General features: G+C 39.6%; 1 protein-coding gene across 3 annotated transcripts in view; it reads right to left on the reverse strand.

Moving 5' to 3' along the window:
- Nucleotides 1–21948, reverse strand: part of FOCAD (focadhesin) — a 282277-nt gene that overhangs the window by 11592 nt on the left and 248737 nt on the right. For 2 of the 3 annotated variants that reach the window (XM_081067235.1, XM_081067234.1), the window contains exons 36-40: nt 16079–16207; nt 13854–13969; nt 4766–5026; nt 4021–4110; nt 7–184 (exon numbers count right to left, since the gene is read on the reverse strand). In XM_081067235.1, the coding sequence (XP_080923361.1) occupies nt 7–184; nt 4021–4110; nt 4766–5026; nt 13854–13969; nt 16079–16207 (774 nt within the window). The remainder of the gene's footprint in view (nt 1–6; nt 185–4020; nt 4111–4765; nt 5027–13853; nt 13970–16078; nt 16208–21948) is intronic. The other variant, XR_013994507.1, reaches the window with a different exon arrangement.

A 21948-nucleotide genomic window follows, 5' to 3' on the forward strand; every position in this document is an offset into this window, starting at 1 on the left:
CCTCACCTGTGTTGGCATGGCTGGCAATCCGTGCCTGGTATAAGCTGTGCAGTATCATCCAGGCTAGTACGTCCTTTTCCTGGTGCTGAGCAGCCATGCTGAGCATGTCAGTCAAGCCCATCAAGGGGAACCATCCTTGGGAGACCAAGTACAGTCTGACAAAGGCAGCCTTTTCTATGCTGCTCTGCAAAAAAGCAAATTGTTCCGTTACTATTAAATTAACTGAAGTCGTTAGAGAACCTCAGGGCAAGGGCAAAATAGAGAGGGTGAGTTTGGAGTTGATTATTATTCCAAATGCTAAAGCTGTTCATTTCCTGCAGCGTGTGACCTGTCTGCCTACATGCTCTGTTAAAATGTACAGGCAGACAGAAGGTTGTAATGTCACCTCCTGTTTTTTCATAAAAACCATAAGTGATTTCAGAGGTTAATTGGCGATGACATTTAGTAAGGATACACAAATAATAACCATGATAACTAACAAATACAGTACTTATCATGTGCCAGGCACCATTCTAAGCACTTAACATGTATTAATTTGGCAGTTTACAAAGTGTGCCACACAGACCTCTAGGCGACCCTGAGACCCTTTTAGAGGGTCTGTGAGGTCAAACTCTATTCATAACAGCACCAAACACTAGTAATATGCAATGTATTTTTCATTGCCACTTACATTTTTTTTAAAAGCTAGTTTCCCTTGAAGTATCCTTGTAAACAATAAAAATTATTAGCTTCATTAAGCCTTTGCCCTTGAGTACACATCTTTTTAATATTCTGTGTGACAAATGGGGAGTATGCATAAAAGACTTGTGCTGCGTACCCAAGTATGATGGCTGTCTTAAGGAAAAGCACTTGTAAGACTGAATTGTGGGCTGAAACAGCCTCTCTTCTCATAGAACACCATTTACTTGACTCATTAACGGTTATTCAACTGAGTATCTGACAGATTATTTACTTAAAATTGAAGGAATTGAGACTGTCACTTCATGGAAAATACTTGACAGTATTTGCTGCCAATCGTAAAATCTGAATTTTCAAGTGAAAAGTAGGCACTTGGAAAATTTGTATCTGCTACTATGAGTTCAGTAGCTTCCCAATACATGAAAGACTATTCTGATGAGACCACTGGTGATATTAACAAATATGTGTTTTGATATTATGTAATGAAATGTATCAACATTTGGAAGATTTTCAAAACTTAGTGATTCAAAATTTTCTAAATGGCCAATGTATGTTGCAAAATCATCCATTGCTAAAAGACCCAGAGTACAAGATAGACCAATAGACTTTGATGTAACAAAGTATGTGAAGTTCACTGTTGTGGTTTCACACTGTAACTAACCTACAACAAACTAGCACAGGTTGCATTTTAGTGCAATATCAAAGAAAGATATCCACGATTATCTGAAAAGTCTATTAACATATTCTTCCCCTTTCTACCTATATATCTATATGAGGCTGGATTTTCTTCACATACTTTTCACTCAAATAGTATCACAACAGATTGAATGAAGCAGCAGCTATGAGAATCCAGCTGTCTTCTAGTAAGCCAGACATTAAAGAGATTTGCAAAAATGTGAAACAATGCCACTTTCCTCACAATTTTTTTTTTATTTGCTGGAAAACATTTTTTCTTATTTATGTTAAGGTGCAATGAGTTTTTTTATTTTTTATTTTTTTTAGATTTTATTGGGGAAGGGGAACAGGACTTTACTGGGGATCAGTGTGTACTTCCAGGACTTTTTTCCAAGTCAAGTTATTGTCCTTTCAGTCTTAGTTGTGGAGGGCGCAGCTCAGCTCCAGGGCCAGTTGCCGTAGCTAGTTGCAGGGGGCGCAGCCCACCATCCCTTGCAGGAGTTGAACCAGCAACCTTGTGGTTGAAAGGACGCGCTCGAACCAACTGAGCCATCCGGGAGCTCAGCGGCAGCTCAGCTCAAGGTGCCTGTTCAATCTTAGTTGCAGGGGGCGCAGCCCACCATCCCTTGAGGGAGTTGAAGAATCAAACTGGCAACCTTGTGGTTGAGAGCCCACTGGCCCATGTGGGAATCGAACCGGCAGCCTTCGGAGTTTGGAGCATGGAGCTCCAACCACCTGAGCCACCAGGCTGACCCTCAATGAGTTTTTTATTATTACTTTTAAGTAAATGTTTTTAAAATGTCCTAGTTTTAATTTCTAATATAGTAAATATTGACAAATATGACCCATATAAATAAAAGCTCTTTGGTGACCTCAATAATTTTTAAGACACTGACGTGGCGCTGAAACCAAAACATTTGAGGACCACTGTATTAACTATTGAATTCTCACACCAACCCTATGCAATAGATTACTATTTTCATCCTTGCTTTGCAGATAAAGAGACTGAAGCAGAGAGATTAGGACACTTGCTTAAGGTCACACAGCCATAGGTGTCAGAACAGAAGTGGAACCCAGGGAGTCTGAGCTTTTCACTACCACCTTTTCTTACCTCTATTCTTTCACTACCACCTTTTCTTACCTCTATTCTTACCTCTATTTCTTACCTCATCAGAAATGAAAACACTGATCTCAGTGGAACACACTAATTCTTTTTGGGAACATCAGGACACTATTTAGTATGTCCTAGTGACAATGTTCTGAATGGTACTTTGGGAACCCAAGTGAACAACACAACAACCTTTAGCCCTGGGTACCATGAAGCAAATTATATGCATTATTTCTGATTGTATTATATGAATATAATAATAGGATATAATTAATTACATGAATATAATAACTATGATAATAAATAATTACTGAGTACTTGCCTCAGGTCCAGCACTTTACCAAGGATTTAATGTGGATTAAGTCATTTAACTCGTAAATAACCCGAGGAGGTAGGTGCTATTAGCTCCCTTTTGTAGATGAGAGAACTGGGGCAGAGAGAGGTTATGAAACATAACCAAGGTCACATTGCTAGTAAATTACAGAGCTCTATTTCAAACCCTGGCAGACAGGCTTCTGAGAACATTCTCTTAAGCATTTCCTTATACGGCTTCTTCTTGCTTAAAATAAACTCATCTTCAAAATGCTAATGTTCCAAATACTCTAACAGTGATTCTAAAACCTTAGGATGCAAACAATCACCTGGAAGGATTGTTAAAACACAGATTCCTGGGCCCCACCTCCAGGTTCTGATTGAGTAGGTCTGAGGTGGGACTAGACAATTTGCCTTTCTAATCAGTTCCCAGGCCATGCTGATGCTGTGGGTCCAGGGAGCACATTTAGAAAATCACTGCTACATGATACAGAAATTCCAGGATTCCACTGAAACCTTCCATAAAGTGGAATAAAAAAGATGGCCACCAGCTATGCAAGGGCTCACAGTTCTATAGAACCTTGGTGATAGCAGGCATGCAGCGTTGCCACTTGAATAAGTATATCCGTTGGGATGTACTTTCACTAGAAAATTATTCAATCTTTATCTGCAATTCAAATTTAACAAGACATATTATATTTGCTAAATCTGGCAAACTGACTGGTGTGCTACTTTTTGCTCATTCATCACTTGGAGTGAGTGTGAGGGGTACTTGTTAATTATCTTATGTCAGGGCTAGTAATGCTTGTTTTTCAATCATATACCTTTCTTCATTCTAAAAGGATAAGTATCAGGTGAAGAAAAATAAATGTGAAAACAGACCTATTTACTTATGCTTTCCATGCACCAGAAAATTTTTTGATCAGAATGTTCCCATTCTTGTGGATTTTGTGTTGAAAACATTGTCCTGTACTTATTTTTGCCCAGAGGTGACACTAAAATGTTTGACAAAGTGGGATTAATTAGGTTAAAGTGTTACTGTTCCATGTATCCATCCATACAACATTTGTTAAGAACAAACCATTGTACTAGGCTGGACACAAGATCCTAGGAGTGAAACAGAGATAGTTTCCTCAAATTAACCAGTAATAGAAAGAAAAACTAGCCTCAGCCAAAAGGGTACTTAACCACCTCTTCAATTGTAATTCCTACCTTAATAATGAAAAAATATATAGATATGTTATTACCTCAGTAATCTGGGCAACCCGATTGGCTTCATCATACGTCATTTCCGAGAGGCATTTTGCTACACTGATATACAATTCCAGATCATTTCTCTGGTAAAGAAAAAACCCAAGCATGTCAATATACAATATAAGTATATTCTTAATGTTCTGACAAATTATTGGACTTGTTTATCTCTATGAACAGCAACTGGTGAGATTTTAATTTTAACCAAACCAAAACATGCGGCCAATTTTTATCATTTGAACACCACTTATCCTTTTATTTTGTATATTTGTTTGCCTGTACTTTTTTTCCTCCTATTCAGAATCTATCATCACTCCAAATGGATTTTTAACTTCTTTGTGAAACTACAATTCAGAGGTCTGCTGGGCGAGGGGAAAGGCTAGTGTTAAGTCACTTGCTGTGAACAGTATACTGGACAACATGCCCCGTGATTCTCCTGCTGGAAAGTGTAAGGGTTTCTGAGCTTGCTCACCTTCTACAGGCATTTAGTAAAAGGCCCAAGAGCAAACTTCCTGGTGCAGCACTGGTTAACCTGCTTCTGAGCTTGCTCAAGACTTCGGTTCTAAATATTCAACCTCAATTTAGATCTTGGAAGCAAACACATTCTTTGTGAAGAATGTGGTTATTTCTTGCTAGCCTCCCCACCAGATTCTTAAAACATACACCTCTCTGCTTTGCCAAAAAGGCTTTAGAAAATCCCAAACATAAATTGTCAGGAATGTAAATATTTTTGTTCCTCACCCGAATCTTATTTGGCAGAAGATCAAAAATTTTCCCAGTAGCTCCGCAGAGCAGATTCCAGAGGTGGTAGGCAGGGCTGGGCAGCTTCATGGCCTGGCCCAGACCCTGCAAGGAACTCAGGCATAACTCAGGATCGGAAAGGGGGGGAGCCGCTTTGAAAACTGCTACCATTAAGTTTTCAACAAAACCCAGGATCTGTTCGTCAGAGACGTGTTTGATCCACAGAGGCACAGAGACCAGGAGGTACTTCTTGATATTCATCTGGAAGCAAAAGAGAAGAGGTCAGATGTAAACAGGCAAGGCTGGGTTTGCAATGCTCAAAACTGCTAGGTCATCACTGTGTTGGAGAGTAGACTGAGACTGAGAGATAAAAGGTTCAGGTTACCTTTCCCCTCAGTTCCCTACAGCTTCGTGGTCCAGTGGGCCACGGGTGCCTGTCATTTTGGCTGCAGCAGTAACTTCTGATCCAGGGTGACTCCTGTGTATATATGAGACCTGTCAATCTATCTGTGAGCCAGTCAGCTTAAGCCTTGATTCTTTTCAGCGAGGGGAATAAAATGCTACTTCTAAAAGTATACAGCAGTTGCTATTCAGTCAAAAAGTCACATTCTCTGAAAAGATAAACTGAAGATGAAAGGCTCATCTGCTGGAAATCAACTCAACAGAATATCTGATATTATTAATTTCTTCTTCTGAGGAAGCACAGGGAGATCATAAGGGGAACTGGCATGCTGAGACCATTTCTGACCAAAGAAAACCCCACTGAGCATGTGAAACTGACCATGGCATCTTAGAGTTGACAAGAGCTAAGAAGGGGCACGGCTGATAATAGCTCTGGGTCATAGGCTCTAAGAGAGGAGATTTCAAAAATTGTTAGACACATAGCATGATACTAAAGGAGCAGCAAGTCTAAAAGAAGTGGTATAAAAAAGTAAAATCTGACAAAAATCAGCAAATTTCAAAAAAGATCAATGTTGTTGCATGAGTTATCTGAAGAGCTCACTTTAAATAGGACATTTCAGATCATTTTTTTTTAAAGGAGAAGGTATATAATTCAGAAAATGAATTCACAAAATTTATAAATTAACAAAGATAATGTGAAAGGTCCTTAATCAAGGACAAATGCAAAAGGGCAGCACAGATCTAAAAGAAAAGTAGAAGGATAACTAAACCTAGAAAATTTTCTGAGGTCAACACAACAGGCTGTTAGTTATACCTAACTCACAAGGAAGGAGTTCATAATACAGTATTTAAGACATGTGCTTTGGAGTTACCCACACTCTTTCCCATTTATTAGGTATGAGAACTTTGCTTACTCTCCATTTGCCTCAGTTTATCAACCTGTGAAATGGAAATAATAAAATCTACTGCTCAGAAGTGAAATAAGCCAGACACAAAAAACTCCATATTGTATGATCCCATTCTAAAGAATTTCAAAACTTCATATGATGTATTTAAATGTATATGGAAGTTCTTTTAAAAAGACAAAATTATGGAGACAAAAAGCAGAGCAGTGGAAGCCTGGGTCTGAGATTGGGAGAGGGAATCAACCACAAGTAGGCATAATGGAACTTTCTGGGGTGATGAAAGTATTCTTGGTGATGGATGAAAATGTATAAATGGGTCATCAAAATGGCAGCGTGAGGTGAGCCTCTGTAAAGCTGCCCTGGAATTTACAACTAATCGAACAACAATAACTCCACAAAGGACTCCTTGCACAGCAGACAGGAAAGACGAACAGGCCCACTACTGAATTCACCTAAAGGTGGGCGAATCGTGCGAGCAGGGGAGGAGGGAAGGGAGAAGTGCGGAGACGTAGCCGAGCGGGCACAGGACGCAGACCTAGCTCAGTGCTCCGAGCTCGCTGCATCCCGGAACTACCGCAGCTGCGGGAGAGGGAAGAACTCGGACTGCTAGGGCTCCGCTTATGGCCCACAGGGCTGAGGGGGCAGCATATAACACGGCTGAACCCAACACACAGCAGAGACCTCGGAGAAAAGACTGAGGTAAGAAGGCTGAAAACGGTGGTTTAAGCCCTCACTGCCGAGCAGAGAACAGAAGCCTTAGGCACTGAGACTAGCCACCCCCTCCCTACCCTATCAGAGCTCGCCCCACCCCACCTGCCCGGTGCTAGAAGAGGAACAGTAGCAGTGTCAGATCAAAAGAACAGAATATTTGCTGCTCTGAGAATTGTGGACTGCAGACACAGATTCACAGCCCAACTAGTTCCGGCAAAGGGGAGGGAGCTGTAGAAGCAGGACTGGCTGTGGTGGTGGTCGCCGCCATTGCTCTGGGCCACCTCTCACAACTCACCCCACCCCTGACCCCACCTATCTGGGCAGATCCCTGCAGGAGTAAACAGAACTGCTGAAACATACCGGCTCTGAATCTGATGCAGAAAGAGCGTTGGAACTTCAAAAGCTCTCCGCATACTCACACAGACACTGTGCCCTATGACACAGGTGAACTATTAACAGAGGAAAAGCCCGTTTCCCAGAGAATCCCCCCATTTTGTGAGAAGCTGGAATAGTGCAGAGAAAACATAGCACTACCATGTGAGAGAGAAAAAAAAGTCTGCAGTCGGAGAGAAAATAAAACATTCTTCCAACAAGTACTGGAAAACAAAAGAAAGACCTCTTCCTATCAACCTGTTGCAGAAGACACTCCTGTAGATGTCTAGGAAGAGAAATAATAAATCAGTAATTGCCATGAATAACGAAGGCAAGAACACAGCTCAGAAAGAAAGTGAAAAGTCTCCAGAAAAGGAACTTAAAGATATGTAAATATGTGACTTAAATGACAGAGAATTCAAGATTGCACTTCTGAAAAAACTCAACGACATGCAAGAAAACACAGAAAGGCAGTTTAATTAACTCAGAAACACAATCAAAGAACAACATGAGCATTTTACGAAAGAGATTGAAATTTTAAAAAAGAACCAAATGGAATTTCTGGAGATTAACAACTCAATAGAAAAATTAAGAATGAAATAAGCAGCTTAGGTAGTAGAGTTGACCAGATGGAGGAAAGAATCAGTGACATCGAAGATAGAAACCTGGAAATGACACGGATGAAGGAAGAAAGAGACTTGAGACTTAAAATGAAAGAACTCTACAAGAACTTTCTGACTCCATCAGAAAGAGCAATATAAGAATAATGGGCATACCAGAAGGAGAAGAAAGAGAAAAGGGAACAGAGAATATATTCAAACAAATTGTTGATGAGAACTTCCCAAACTTGTGGACAGAACTGGATCCTCAAATCCAAGAAGCAAATAGAACACCTAATTACCCCAATCCCAACAGGCCTTCTCCAAGGCACATTGTATTGAAGCTGTCTAAAATCAACGACAAAGAAAGAATCCTCAAGGCAGCCAGGGAAAAGAAGACGGCAACCTACAAAGGAAATCCCATTAGATTATCATCAGATTTTTCAGCAGAAACTCTACAAGCCAGGAGGGAGTGGAACCAAATATTCAAACTATTCAAAGAGAGAAATTATGAGCCAACAGTAATATATCCAGCAAAGATATCCTTTAGATATGAAGGAGGAACAAAGACCTTTCCAGACATACAGAAGCTGAGGGAATTTTTCTAATATACGACCTGCACTACAAGAAATACTAACAGAGGCTATTCGACCACCATTAACAGGGACAATTTGTGGCAACCGAAACATAAAAAGGGGGAGAGTAAAGGCCTGAACCGGAATATGGGAATGGAGAAAGTAAGCGTGCTGAAGAAAATGTAATATTCTAAATATCAAACTTTCTTTTACATAAACTTAAGGGTAAACACTCAAAAAAAAAATCCAGAACTGAAATATATACTGTAATAAAAGAAGAAACAGAAGGAAACATAGAATACCACCACACAGAAATAATAGACAATAACAAAAAGGCAAAGAAACAATGGAGACACAGCCTTACCAGAAAACTAGAGATAGAATGACAGGAAATCCTCACATATCAATAATCACCCTAAATGTAAATGGACTGAACTCACCAATAAAAAGGCACAGACTAGCAGATTGGATCAAAAAACTAAACCCAACCATATGCTGTCTCCAAGAGACACATCTCAGCTACAAGGACAAGCATAGACTCAAAGTGAAAGGGCGGAAATTGACACTCCAAGCAAATGGTACCCAGAGAAAATCAGGTGTAGTCATAATGATATCAGATGAAACAGACTTCAGGGTGAAAAAGATAACAAGAGACAAAGATGGACATTTCATCATGGTAAAGGGGACTATACAACAAGAAGACATAACAGTCATCAATATTTATGCCCCCAATCAGGGAACACCGAAATATACCAAGCAACTACTAACAGAACTAAAGGGAGAAATTGACCAAAACACAATTATACTAGGGGACTTAAATACATCGACAGCTATGGATAGATCCAAACAGAACATAAATAACGAAATAGTAGCCCTAAATGACATATTAGATAAAATAGACATAATTGAAATATATAGAGCACTTCATCCTAAAACATCACACTATACATTCTTTTCGAGTGTACATGGAACATTCTCAAGGATAGACCATATATTGGGACATAAAATCAGCTTCAGCAAATTTAAGAAGGTTGAAATCATACCAAGCATATTCTCTGATCACAAGGCTTTGAAATTAGCTATCAACTGCGAAAAGAAAGCAGGAAAAAACACAAATACATGGAGATTAAACCACATACTTTTAAAGAACGACTGGGAGAGATTAAAAGATACATAGAAACAAATGACAATGAAAATACATCCTACCAAATTTTTTGTATGCAGCGAAAGCAGTTTTAAGAGGGAAATTTGTATCATTACAGGCATATCTCAAGAAACAAGAAAAATCCCAAATAAATAACCTCATGTTACACCTTAAAGAACTAGAAAAAGAACAAGTGAAATCCAAGGTCAGCAGAAGAAAGGAAATAACAAAAATCAGAGCAGAGCTCAATGAAATAGAGAACATAAAGACAATAGGAAAAATTAACGTGACAAAGAGCTGGTTCTTTGAAAAGATTAACAAAATCGACAAACCCTTGGCTAGACTCACTAAGATAAAAAGAGAGAAGACACTAATTAACAAAATCAGAAATGAAAAAGGGGAAGTTATCATGGACATCACAGAAATACAAAGGATCATGCAAGAATACTATGAAGGACTATATGCCACCAAATTCAATAACCTAGAAGAAATGGACAAGTACTTAGAAACATATAGCCTTCCAAGACTGAACCATGAAGAACTGGAAAATCTAAAGAGACCGATCACCAGTAACGAAATTGAATCAGTCATCCAAAACCTTCCCAAAAGCAAAAGTCTGGGTCCACATGGCTTCACTAGTGAATTCTACCAAACCTTCAAAGAGGATCTAATACCAATCCTCCTCAAACTCTTTCAAAAAATTGAAGAAGAGACAGTACTCCCTAACTCATTTTATGAGGCCAACATTACCCGGATACCAAAACCTGGTAAGGACAACACAAAAAAAGAAAACTACAGACCTATATCTCTGATGAATACAGATGCAAAAATCCTAAACAAAATTCTAGCAAATCGAATACAACAATGCATTAAAAAGATTATTCATTACAACCAAGTCGGGTTCATCCCCGGGGCACAAGGATGGTTCAACATACACAAATCCATCAATGTGATACATCACATAAACAAAATAAAGGACAAAAATCATATGATTACATCAATTGATGCAGAAAAAGCATTTGACAAGATACAATATCCATTTATGATTAAAACAATAAAATAGGTATAGAAGGAAAATACCTTAACATAATAAAGGCCATATATGACAAGCCCTCAGCTAATCTCATAATTAACGGTGAAAAACTGAAGCCCTTTGCTCTACGTTCAGGAACACGACAGGGCTGTCCCCTATCACCTCTGCTTTTCAACATTGTGTTGGAAGTCCTTGCCAGAGCAATCAGGCAAGAGAAAGAAATAAAAGGCATCCAAATTGGGAATGAAGAAGTTAAATTATCACTCTTTGCAGATGACATGATGCTATATAGAGAAAACCCTAAAGACTCCACCAAAAAGCTACTAGAAACAATCAACGAATATAGTAAAGTTACTGGCTACAAAATCAACGTACAAAAGTCCATTGCATTCCTATATACTAACAATGAAATCTCAGAAAAAGAAATACCAAAAACAATTCCTTTTGCAATTGCAGAAAAAAGAATAAAATACCTAGGAATAAACTTAACCAAGGATGTGAAGGACCTATATGCTGAAAACTATAAGACACTTTTGAAAGAAATTGAAGAAGACACAAAGAAATGGAAAGACATTCCGTGCTCATGGATTGGAAGAATCAACATAGTTAAAATGGCCATATTACCCAAAGCAATATACAGATTTAATGCAATCCCCATCAAAATCCCAATGGTATTTTTTAAAGAAATAAAACAAAAAATCATCAGATTTGTTTGGAACCACAAAAGACCTCGAATAGCCAAAGCAATTTTAAGAAAAAAGAACAATACTGGAGGTATCACACTCCCCGACTTTACCTTGTACTACAGGGCTGCAATAATCAAAACAGCATGGTATTGGCAGAAAAACAGACACATAGACCAATGGAATAGAATTGAGAACCCAGTAGTAAAACCACATAATAAATAAATATGGACAGATAATTTTTGACAAAGAAGCTAAAAACATACAATGGAGGAAAGACAGCCTCTTCAATAAATGGTGCTGGCAGAATTGGATAGCTACGTGCAAAAGAATGAAACTGGATTGTTATCTGTCACCATGTACCAAAATTAACTCAAAATGGATCAAAGACTTAAGCGTAAGACCTGACACAATAAACTGCATAGAAGAAAACATAGGTACTAAACTTATGGATCTTGGGTTCAAAGAGCATTTTATGAATTTGACTCCAAAGGCAATGGAAGTAAAAGCTAAAATAAACGAATGGGACTATATGAAACTTAAAAGTTTCTGCACAGCAAAAAAAACCATCGACAAAATAAAGAGGCAACCAACTGAATGGGAGAAGATTTTTGCAAACATTGCCTCCAACAAGGGGCTAATATCCAAAATATACAAGGAACTCATGAAACTCAATAACAAAAAACCAAACAACCCAATTGAAAAATGGGCAGAGGATCTGAAGAGACATTTCTCCAAAGAGGACATACAAATGGTAAATAGACATATGAAAAAATGCTCAACATCACTAATCATCAGAGAAATGCAAATAAAAACCACAATGAGATATCACATCACCCCAGTCAGAATGGCTATCATCAACAAGACAAATAGTAACAAGGAGAGGCTGTGGAGAAAAAGCTATGGAAGGCAGTGTGGAGGTTCCTAAAAAAATTACGAATAGAATTACCATATGACCAAGTAACCCCTCTTCTGGGTATCTACCCAAAAAATCTGAAAACATTTCTCCATAAAGATACGTGTGCTCCAATGTTCATTGCAGCTTTGTTTACGGTGGCCAAGACATGGAAACTACCAAAATGTCCTTCAATAGATGAATGGATAAAGAAGTTGTGGTATATATACACAGTGGAATACTATTCGGCGGTAAGAAAAGATGATATAGGAACATTTGTGACAACATGGATGGATCTTGAGAGTAAGTGAAATAAGTCAGACAGAAAAAGCAGAGAATCATATGATTTCACTGATATGTGGTATATAAACCAACAATAAAAACAACAAAAGAATAAGACAAACAAATGAGAAACAAAAACTCATAGACACAGACAATAGTTTAGTGGTTACCAGAGGGTAAGGGGGTGGGGGGTGGGTGATGAGGGTAAAGGGGATCAAATATATGGTGATGGAAGGAGAACTGACTCTGGGTGGTGAACACACAATGGGATTTATAGATGATGTAATACAGAATTGTACACCTGAAATCTATGTAATTTTACTAACAATTGTCACCCCAATAAATTAAAAAAAAGAAAAGAGAGAAAAAAATGTATCAATGTACTAAAACTCCAATTACACTTAAAGTGGCAATATTTTATGGAATATAAATTATAACTAAATAAAGCTGGAAAAAAAAATCAGCCTGTTAGGGTCGAAGAGATTAAATTGGCTCTGTGAAAGTACTCACTGAGTGCTTACAAGTAGCAGGCACACAGCAAGTGCTCATTAAGTGGCAGCCGACAGGTAATGGTAATAACTGACAGAAAGGATGCAGATCTCAATGACATCAATCTTCAATTAAAAAATATTAGGAGATGTAGGAAAGCTTAAAAGAAAAAAGTGCAGAGTACGGACTGAAGCCAAAAATCTGAGGAAATAATAAGACGGCTTTGCAGTATGCTCAAAGAATTAAAGCCTCCTAGAACAGAAGAATAACAAACCTGAGATCATTTAATGTATAATCAATTGGTACACGTCTCAGGAATCATGGAACGTGGTTTTTTGGTCCTAGCTTGAAATGTACTCAAAATTATACATCTTTACTAATTTCACATCTTTCAATAATCTTGCCCCATTCTTCTTATCCACGCTTAGCCTATATACTGTGAAGGGTGCTGGTCCCTCTCTCTGTCACAAATACCAGGTACATTGTTTCTTCCTGAGTACTTTACTCAAGCTGAACACGCTAGCAGAGATATCTCCTCTCTCCACTTACCAGATCGTACCAAGCCTTCGAGACTCACCTAAATTGCTGCCTTTTCTGTGAAAGGGAGGGATCATTTACCTAGTACATGTAGATTTGCCTTTCTCTTTATACCTACTGAAAAGTTAGGTATATTATATAAAACAAATAAACCTAGCTTCAAATAACGCTACAACTTTCTAGTTGTATGATCTTGAGAAAGGAACTTTAAAATCTCTGATCATTTTCCCTTTTTTGTAATAAATGGTAGCTAAAAGCATGAATGGTGATGGCTATGGCAGAGTTCTGAATCACACAATTTTCCACCCTGGTGGCCAGCTACTACTGTCAAACTCTTGATTTTTGTAAAATCCCACTTGTTCATTCTTGACTTTGAGAACACACACCCAAATAAATGTTAATCTCCCACCCTCCCAAAGAAAATTACCCTCCCCTTGCCCAACACCTTAGCTGCTACATACACTCAGACCATGAATCAGTGGTGGCATCACCCACAATCCCAACAGTGCAGCTGCATTCTGGGATGACTGTGCCTGGGTCACCAAGATTTCAAGGCACAGTTGTTGTATCTCTTCACCTGAAACAGAAGAAAAGAAAAGAGTATCTAATGGAGCTGCTTCTTTGACTCATTTTAAGCTTTCAGCGTCTCAAATTAAAGCATCTGCTTGTGTGACTTCTACAGGTAATAGAACTTCAGTAAACCGAAAGGTATTTCAAGAGGTCTTTTAGTTACAAGGCAAAAAAATGTATCCACTGGCATCAGTGTCCCAGGTCTTAGAAATGGCAAGGGCCTTGACCTAGAAAGGGAAATTTCTCTTATGAAATCCAGAGAAACCTAAACACTCAAATACTATCATAATTTTAAAATAATTTTAGCTAAAAATGTCTTTCTGTTTCTCCCCTCCTCTTAACCTTGTATTCAGAACATAGAGAAATCTGTCTAGGTCTGGAAGGACTCAAAGATGTGGCCACATTCTCTAGTGATCGGGAATTTTTAACAGTCTGATCCCCATCAGCAGACGTATCTTCCCAACCAGACCTTTCTTCTGTCTTCTAAGGAGTTTTGGCAAAACAAGAACATTTTCAATATAGCACGCAAAAGGGGGGATAAGGGGGACAGGAGGACGTATTTTTCAAATGAATCTCTGAAAACTCTGTATAGTAACACTGTATCTTATACAGGGATTAGGATAAAATGAAAGCATTTAAGTGAAAAATTGTGCATAGTCAAAATTACCTTTGATTATCCCTTAAACTGCACATAAATTATACTATATAAATCTTTCTGTATAGCCTATGTAAATAAGCACCCTACTGTAAAAATAGAGCACACATGGCAAATACACAAACACCACAATTATAGCATTGTTAAAATTATTCTCCCTCCCTCTTATTTTTGGAGGTGGAGGCAAGTACATGAAATTAAATTTGCTAATTCCATAAAAGAAGGGGCTGTGGAGGAATTAGTGTGTGAAGGCATGCATTCCCTCTCATCACCCAGTATCTATGGTAGACAGAATAATGGTCCCCAAAGATGTCCAAATCCTAATCTCTGGAATCTGTGAACATATTACCTTGCACAGCAAAGGAACTTTGCAGATGTGGTTAAGGCAAAGGACCTTAAAATGGGGAGATTATCCTGGATTATTCACCTGGACTCATTAATCACATGAATCCTTCAACATGGATAACCTTTCCCAGTGGCAGAGAACCAGAAAACGAGTCCTCAGCCCTCTGTTGTTTCCTTTGAAGATGGAGAAAGGAGGCCACAAATCAAGGACTGTGGGCAGCCTCTAGAAGCTGCAAAAGGGAAGAAAACAGATTCTTCCTTTCTTAGTCTCTTTGGGCTGCTATAATAAAATACCACAGGCTGGGTGGCTTGTAAACAACAGAAACTTATTTCTCACAGTTCTGGAGGCTGGAAGTCCAAGAGCCAGGTGCCAGCGGGGTCAGGTCCTGGTGAGAGCCCTTTTCTGGGATGTGGACTGCCAACTTGTCACCGAGTCCTCACATGGTGGAAGGGATAAGGAAGTTCTGTGGGACCTCTTTTCTAAGGGAACTACATGGGCTCCACCCTCATGACCTAATCACCTCCCAAAGGCCCCACCTCCTAATGCCATGACACGGGAGGTTCCACATATAATTGTGGGGGGACACAAACATTCAGACCACGGCACTCCCTTAAAGCATCTAGGAAATAACACTGCTCTGCTGGTACCTTGATGTCAGCGCAGTGAGGGCTATGCTGGACTTGTGACCTCCAGAATTATAAGAAAATAAACAGCTGCTTCCAGCCACTGTGTCTGTGGTAATTTGTTACAGTAGCGATAGAAAACGGTTACAGCACCCCTTCGGCTACTTTCTTGAAATACAGGGCTCTGGAAATGCAGTTTGATAACCATCAAACCTGGCTTTCAGGGGTCTGCAACAGATGCTGAGCAACATGTAAATCAGTCAAGTATCGTCTTGATGAGTGCCACCTGGTCTGTGTCTTCAGCCCTCCTTCTTACCCTCGGCTATTTGTAAAGGGACCAGTGGAAGTAACCCAGCAGTCCCATTCAAGAAATCAAACTTCAAAATCCCAAAACTCTATCCAGTCACTAACCAATTGTGACACACACTATTTTTCTACCCAGGTCACCCCCTAAAAGCAAAGTCTGAAGACCTAAAGACTCTTGATATTCACCAAAGTTTAGCCTCATAAGTGGAGAGAGGAGTGCAGCCCAGTTCACAGGAGGGTACTGGTAGCTTTCGCCAACAGTGGCTATGGGTTTCATCACGACCTTGAGAAGGGAAGGAGGCACAGATTCAGGACCTGCAACAGAAAGGAAAAAAATAATAAAACATCTGACATCATTATGAAAATGGAAAAGGCCAACTTTCCCTTCTGGTTCTTCCAGTTTCAAAGGATTTGGTATCACATCTTCCACTCTCATCCATCCTTCAATCCTGTGCTCTTAAACCTCAAGCCAATTTGCTGCAAAACCCTGTTCCCTCTATTTTTCTCTCTCTTACTTGTCTCCAGTCTTCCCCTCTTATCTGGACAGGAATACGCCACATAGCTACTTAGCTGTCTTCCATACATTTCCTCATTTCTTTTCACCCCGCTTTCTAAAAAGAGTAACTTTCTCTACGTTAATGCCTCACCGCTCGCTGACTCTTCAATCCGCTTCCACAAGAGTGACAATTACTGCCTACTTGGGTCCATTCTCTCCTAAGGATTATGGATTACCTTCAGTCCTTATAGCCCAAAATGGGCATGTTCTGTACCATGTGACTCACCATTCTATTCCTCAGCCTGTGCCATGGCTGGCTGATAGCCCCAGAGGTGAGCATGTAAGGTAACAGCTAATCCATAGGTTAACCAGCTATCTGTGACACAGTATACCATAACTTTAATATTCTATTCTTTTTATTCAGGTGGGATGGGTAATTTGAAACGGAACATAATGAGAAGTGGAGCAGTTCTGAGTGTAGCCATTAAGGTGCCATTAAGTCAAGGCTGGAGTAGCCATTAAGTGTCATGTAAAAGTAAAGTTACAAGGAGGTCAGAAATGACAGATATAAAAGTAGAAGACCAAGAAGGAGAGCAAAAGTAGCAGGAGTGACTTAAGCAGCAGAAAGGAAATCAGCATCAGAGAAAGAGAAGCAGAATCAACAAAAGAAAAAGCATTAGCAGGAAAAGGGAAAGCAAGATAGGAATCAGTAGAAAAGGCTGCAGAATCTGCAGACACTGAAAAAGGGAAAGCAGAAGCAGGGACAGAGTCAGCAAAAGAAAAATCAGCCACAGAAAGAACAAGCACAGCAAAAGGAGAAGCAGAGGCTGAAAAAGCCACAGAATCAGCAGCTACAGAAGAAAGGGAAAGCAAAAGTAGGGAGAGTCGGCAAAAGGAAACCAGCTGCAGAAAGGAGAAGCAGAGGCTGAAAAAGCCACAGAATCAGCAGCTACTGAAGAAAGGGAAAGCAGAAGTGGGGAGAGTTGGCAAAAGGAAACCAGCTGCAGAAAGGAGAAGCACCAGAAAAAGGAGACGCAGAGGTTGAAAACCCCACAGAATCAGCAGCTACTGAAGAAAGGGAAAGCAGAAATGGGGAGAGTCGGCAAAAGGAAACCAGCTGCAGAAAGGAGAAGCAGAGGCTGAAAAACCCACAGAATCAGCAGCTACTGAAGAAAGGGAAGCAGAAGTGGGGAGAGTCGGCAAAAGGAAACCAGCTGCAGAAAGGAGAAGCAGAGGCTGAAAAACCCACAGAATCAGCAGCTACTAAAGAAAGGGAAAGCAGAAGTGGGGAGAGTCAGCAAAAGGAAAACCAGCTACAGAAAGGAGAAGCACCAGAAAAAGGAGAAGCAGAGGCCGAAAAAGCCAAATAATCAGCATCTACTGAAGAAAGGGAAAGCAGAAGTGGCGAGAGTCAGCAAAAGGAAAACCAGCTACAGAAAGGAGAAGCACCAGAAAAAGGAGAAGCAGAGGCCGAAAAAGCCACAGAATCAGCAGCTACTGAAGAAAGGGAAAGCAGAAGTGGGGAGAGTCGGCAAAAGGAAACCAGCTGCAGAAAGGAGAAGCAGAGGCTGAAAAACCCACAGAATCAGCAGCTACTGAAGAAAGGGAAAGCAGAAGTGGGGAGAGTCAGCAAAAGGAAACCAGCTGCAGAAAGGAGAAGCACCAGAAAAAGGAGACACAGAGGTTGAAAAACCCACAGAATCAGCAGCTACTGAAGAAAGGGAAAGCAGAAGTGGGGAGAGTCGGCAAAAGGAAACCAGCTGCAGAAAGGAGAAGCAGAGGCTGAAAAACCCACAGAATCAGCAGCTACTGAAGAAAGGGAAAGCAGAAGTGGGGAGAGTCAGCAAAAGGAAACCAGCTGCAGAAAGGAGAAGCCTAGGAAAAGGAGAAGCAAAGGCCGGAAACCCCACAGAATCAGCAGCTACTAAAGAAAGGAAAAGCAGAAGTGGGGAGAGTCAGCAAAAGGAAAACCAGCTACAGAAAGGAGAAGCACCAGAAAAAGGAGAAGCAGAGGCTGAAAAAGCCAAATAATCAGCATCTACTGAAGAAAGGGAAAGCAGAAGTGGGGAGAGTCAGCAAAAGGAAAACCAGCTACAGAAAGGAGAAGCACCAGAAAAATGAGAAGCAGAGGCCGAAAAAGCCACAGAATCAGCAGCTACTGAAGAAAGGGAAAGCAGAAGTGGGGAGAGTCGGTAAAAGGAAACCAGCTGCAGAAAGGAGAAGCAGAGGCTGAAAAACCCACAGAATCAGCAGCTACTGAAGAAAGGGAAAGCAGAAGTGGGGAGAGTCAGCAAAAGGAAACCAGCTGCAGAAAGGAGAAGCTTAGGAAAAGGAGAAGCAAAGGCTGAAAACCCCACAGAATCAGCAGCTACTGAAGAAAGGGAAAGCAGAAGTGGGGAGAGTCAGCAAAAGGAAAACCAGCTACAGAAAGGAGAAGCACCAGAAAAAGGAGAAGCAGAGGCTGAAAAAGCCAAATAATCAGCATCTACTGAAGAAAGGGAAAGCAGAAGTGGGGAGAGTCAGCAAAAGGAAAACCAGCTACAGAAAGGAGAAGCACCAGAAAAAGGAGAAGCAGAGGCCGAAAAACCCACAGAATCAGCAGGTACTGAAGAAAGGGAAAGCAGCAGTACGGAGAATTGGCAAAAGGAAACAAGCTACAGAAAGGAGAAACACCAGACAAAAGGAGAAACAGAGGCTGAAAAAGCCAAAGAATCAGCATCTACTGAAGAAAGGGAAAGCAGAAGTGGGGAGAGTCAGCAAAAGGAAAACCAGCTACAGAAAGGAGAAGCACCAGAAAAAAGAGAAGCAGAGGTCGAAAACCCACAGAATCAGCAGCTACTGAAGAAAGGGAAAGCAGCAGTATGGAGAGTTGGCAAAAGGAAACCAGCTATAGAAAGGAGAAGCACCAGAAAAAAGAGAAGCAGAGGTCAAAAACCCACAGAATCAGCAGCTACTGAAGAAAGGGAAAGCAGAAGTGGGGAGAGTCGGCAAACAGGAAACCAGCTGCAGAAAGGACAAGCAGAGGCCGAAAAAGCCACAGAATCAGCAACTGCTGAAGAAAGGGAAAGCAGAAATAGGGAGAGTCGGCAAACAGGAAAACAGCTACAGAAAGGAGGAGCCCAGGAAAAAGAAGCAGAAGCAGAAGCAGCAGGAAAAGCAGGAGAATTAACAGAGGTTGAAAGACAGGGCCAAAGTGAAGGCAGAGTCAACAAAAGTAAAAACAATCAAAGAAAGGAGAAGTCTAGGGAAAAGGAGAAACACATAAAAATGGGCAAAGAACTTAAACATTTCTCTAAAGATGATATAAATAGCCAACCAGGGTATTAAAACATGTTCAACATCACTAATTATCAGAGAAATGCAAATGAAAATGACAATGAGATATCACCTCACAGCCACTAGAATGGCTACTATTAAAAAAAAGAAAGAAAATGAAAATAAATAACAAGTGTTGACAAAGATGTGGAGAAATTGGAACCCTTTTGTACTGTTGGTGGTATTGTAAAATGGTGGAACCGCTATGTAAAACAGTATGGAAAAAATTAAAAATAGAACTACCACATGATCCAGTAATCCCACTTTGGGTATATAGCCAAAATAATTGCAAGCAAAGTCTTGAAGAGGTATTTGTTCACCCATGTGCACAGCAGTACTATTTACAATAGCAAAGACTAGAAACAACCCAAATATCCATCGACAGATAAATGAATAAACAAAATTGATATAGATACAAAATGAAATAGCATTTAACCTTAAAAAGAAAAGAAATCCTGTCATATGCCACATGGGTAAACCTTGAGGACTCTGCACTAAGTGAAATAAGCCAGTCACAACAAGATACATTCTGCATGATTCCACTTATATCAGGTAAAGTAATCACGTTAATAGAAACAGAAAGATGGTGATTACTAGGGGTCAGGGAAAGGGAGAAAAGGTAGGCATTGTTTAATGGGTCTAAACTGAAATGGGTCTAGAGTTTCAGTTTTGCAAGACGAAAAATTTCTGGAGATTGGTTTCACAACCATGTGGGTATACAACAATGTAGAGATACTTAACACTACTGAAATGTCTATTTAAAAATGACCAAGATGTTGAATTTTATGTTATGTGCTTTTTGTAATTAAAAAAAAAAAAAGGAGCGACTTTTGGTTTCCAGTTCTGTATGTAAGGAACTTAAAAGTCGCCACTCTGTCCTAACAACCAGTAAACAGCTGAACAGACTGAAAAGTCAACTCTTCTTGGATCCCTAAGAGAGGGAAGAACACAGGGCAAACTGCTGCCCCGAGATTGGAAAAGCAGACAGACGAATACAGGTATACCTCATTTTATGGTACTTTACAGACAGTGTGTTTTCATCAACACTGAGGCAGGACCCTTCACCAGGAAAAAGATTACGACTTGCTGAAGGTTTCGGTGATAGTTAGCATTTTTTAAGAAATAAAGTTCTTTTTAATTCAGGTATGTACCTTTTTTTTTTAAATAATGCTATCACACACTTCATGGACTACAGCATAGTGTAAACATAACTTTTATATGTACTGGGAAACCAAAAAATTCACATGACTTGCTTTCCTGCAATATTTGCTTTACTGTGATGGTCTGGAACTGAACTCACAATATCTCCAAGGTATGTCAGTAAAGGGAGTCATAGCTTACCAGAGCAGAGACTGATGAGCAGAAAACACTGCAGTACTGGGGAGGAAAACCTAAACTGTAATTGATGAAATGCTGAAGGCTCTGTGTGGACAACTCTTATACGCCCACGAATTTGATAACCTAAATGAAATGGGCCAATTCTTTGAAAGATACAATCTGTCAAAGCTCACACAAGAAGAAACAGATAGTCTGTATAGTCCTATATCGATTTAAAAATTGAGTCAATAATTAATAACCCTCTAAAAAACAGAAATCACTATACCCAGATGGGTTCACTGGGAAATTCTCCAAATATTTCAGGAAGAAATTGTACCAATTTTCCATAATCTTTTTCAGAAGACATAAACAGAGGGAATATTTCCTAGCTCATTCTACAAGGTCAGCATTACCCTAATACCAAAAAACAAAGATATAACAAAAAAAACTATAAACCAGTATCTCTCATGAACAGACACAAAAATCCTCAACAAAATTAGCATGCCAAATCCAATAATGTATAAAAAGAATTACACACCATGATCAAGTGGGATTTATCCCAGGTATCTGAAAATCAATTAATGCAATCCATCACATCAGTAGACTAAAGAAAAAAAGTCACATGAACATGTCAACAGATACAGAAAAAGCATTTAACAAAGTCCAACACCCATTCATGATAAAAAAAAAAAAACTTTCAGTAAACTAAAAATAGAGAGGAACTTCCTCAACTTGATAAAGAACACCTACAAAAAAACAACAGCTAACATCACACGTAATGGTAAGAAATTAGAAGCTTTCTCACTAAGATCAGGTATAAGGCAAGGATGTCTCCACTCACTACTCCTTTTCAATATTATAATGGAAGTTTTAGCTTATAAAATAGGACAAAGAAAAAGAAATAAAAGGTATATTGGTTGGGAAGGAA

This window comes from Rhinolophus hipposideros (genome assembly GCF_964194185.1).
Source record: "Rhinolophus hipposideros genome assembly, chromosome: 11".
NCBI classification, from domain to species: domain Eukaryota; kingdom Metazoa; phylum Chordata; class Mammalia; order Chiroptera; family Rhinolophidae; genus Rhinolophus; species Rhinolophus hipposideros.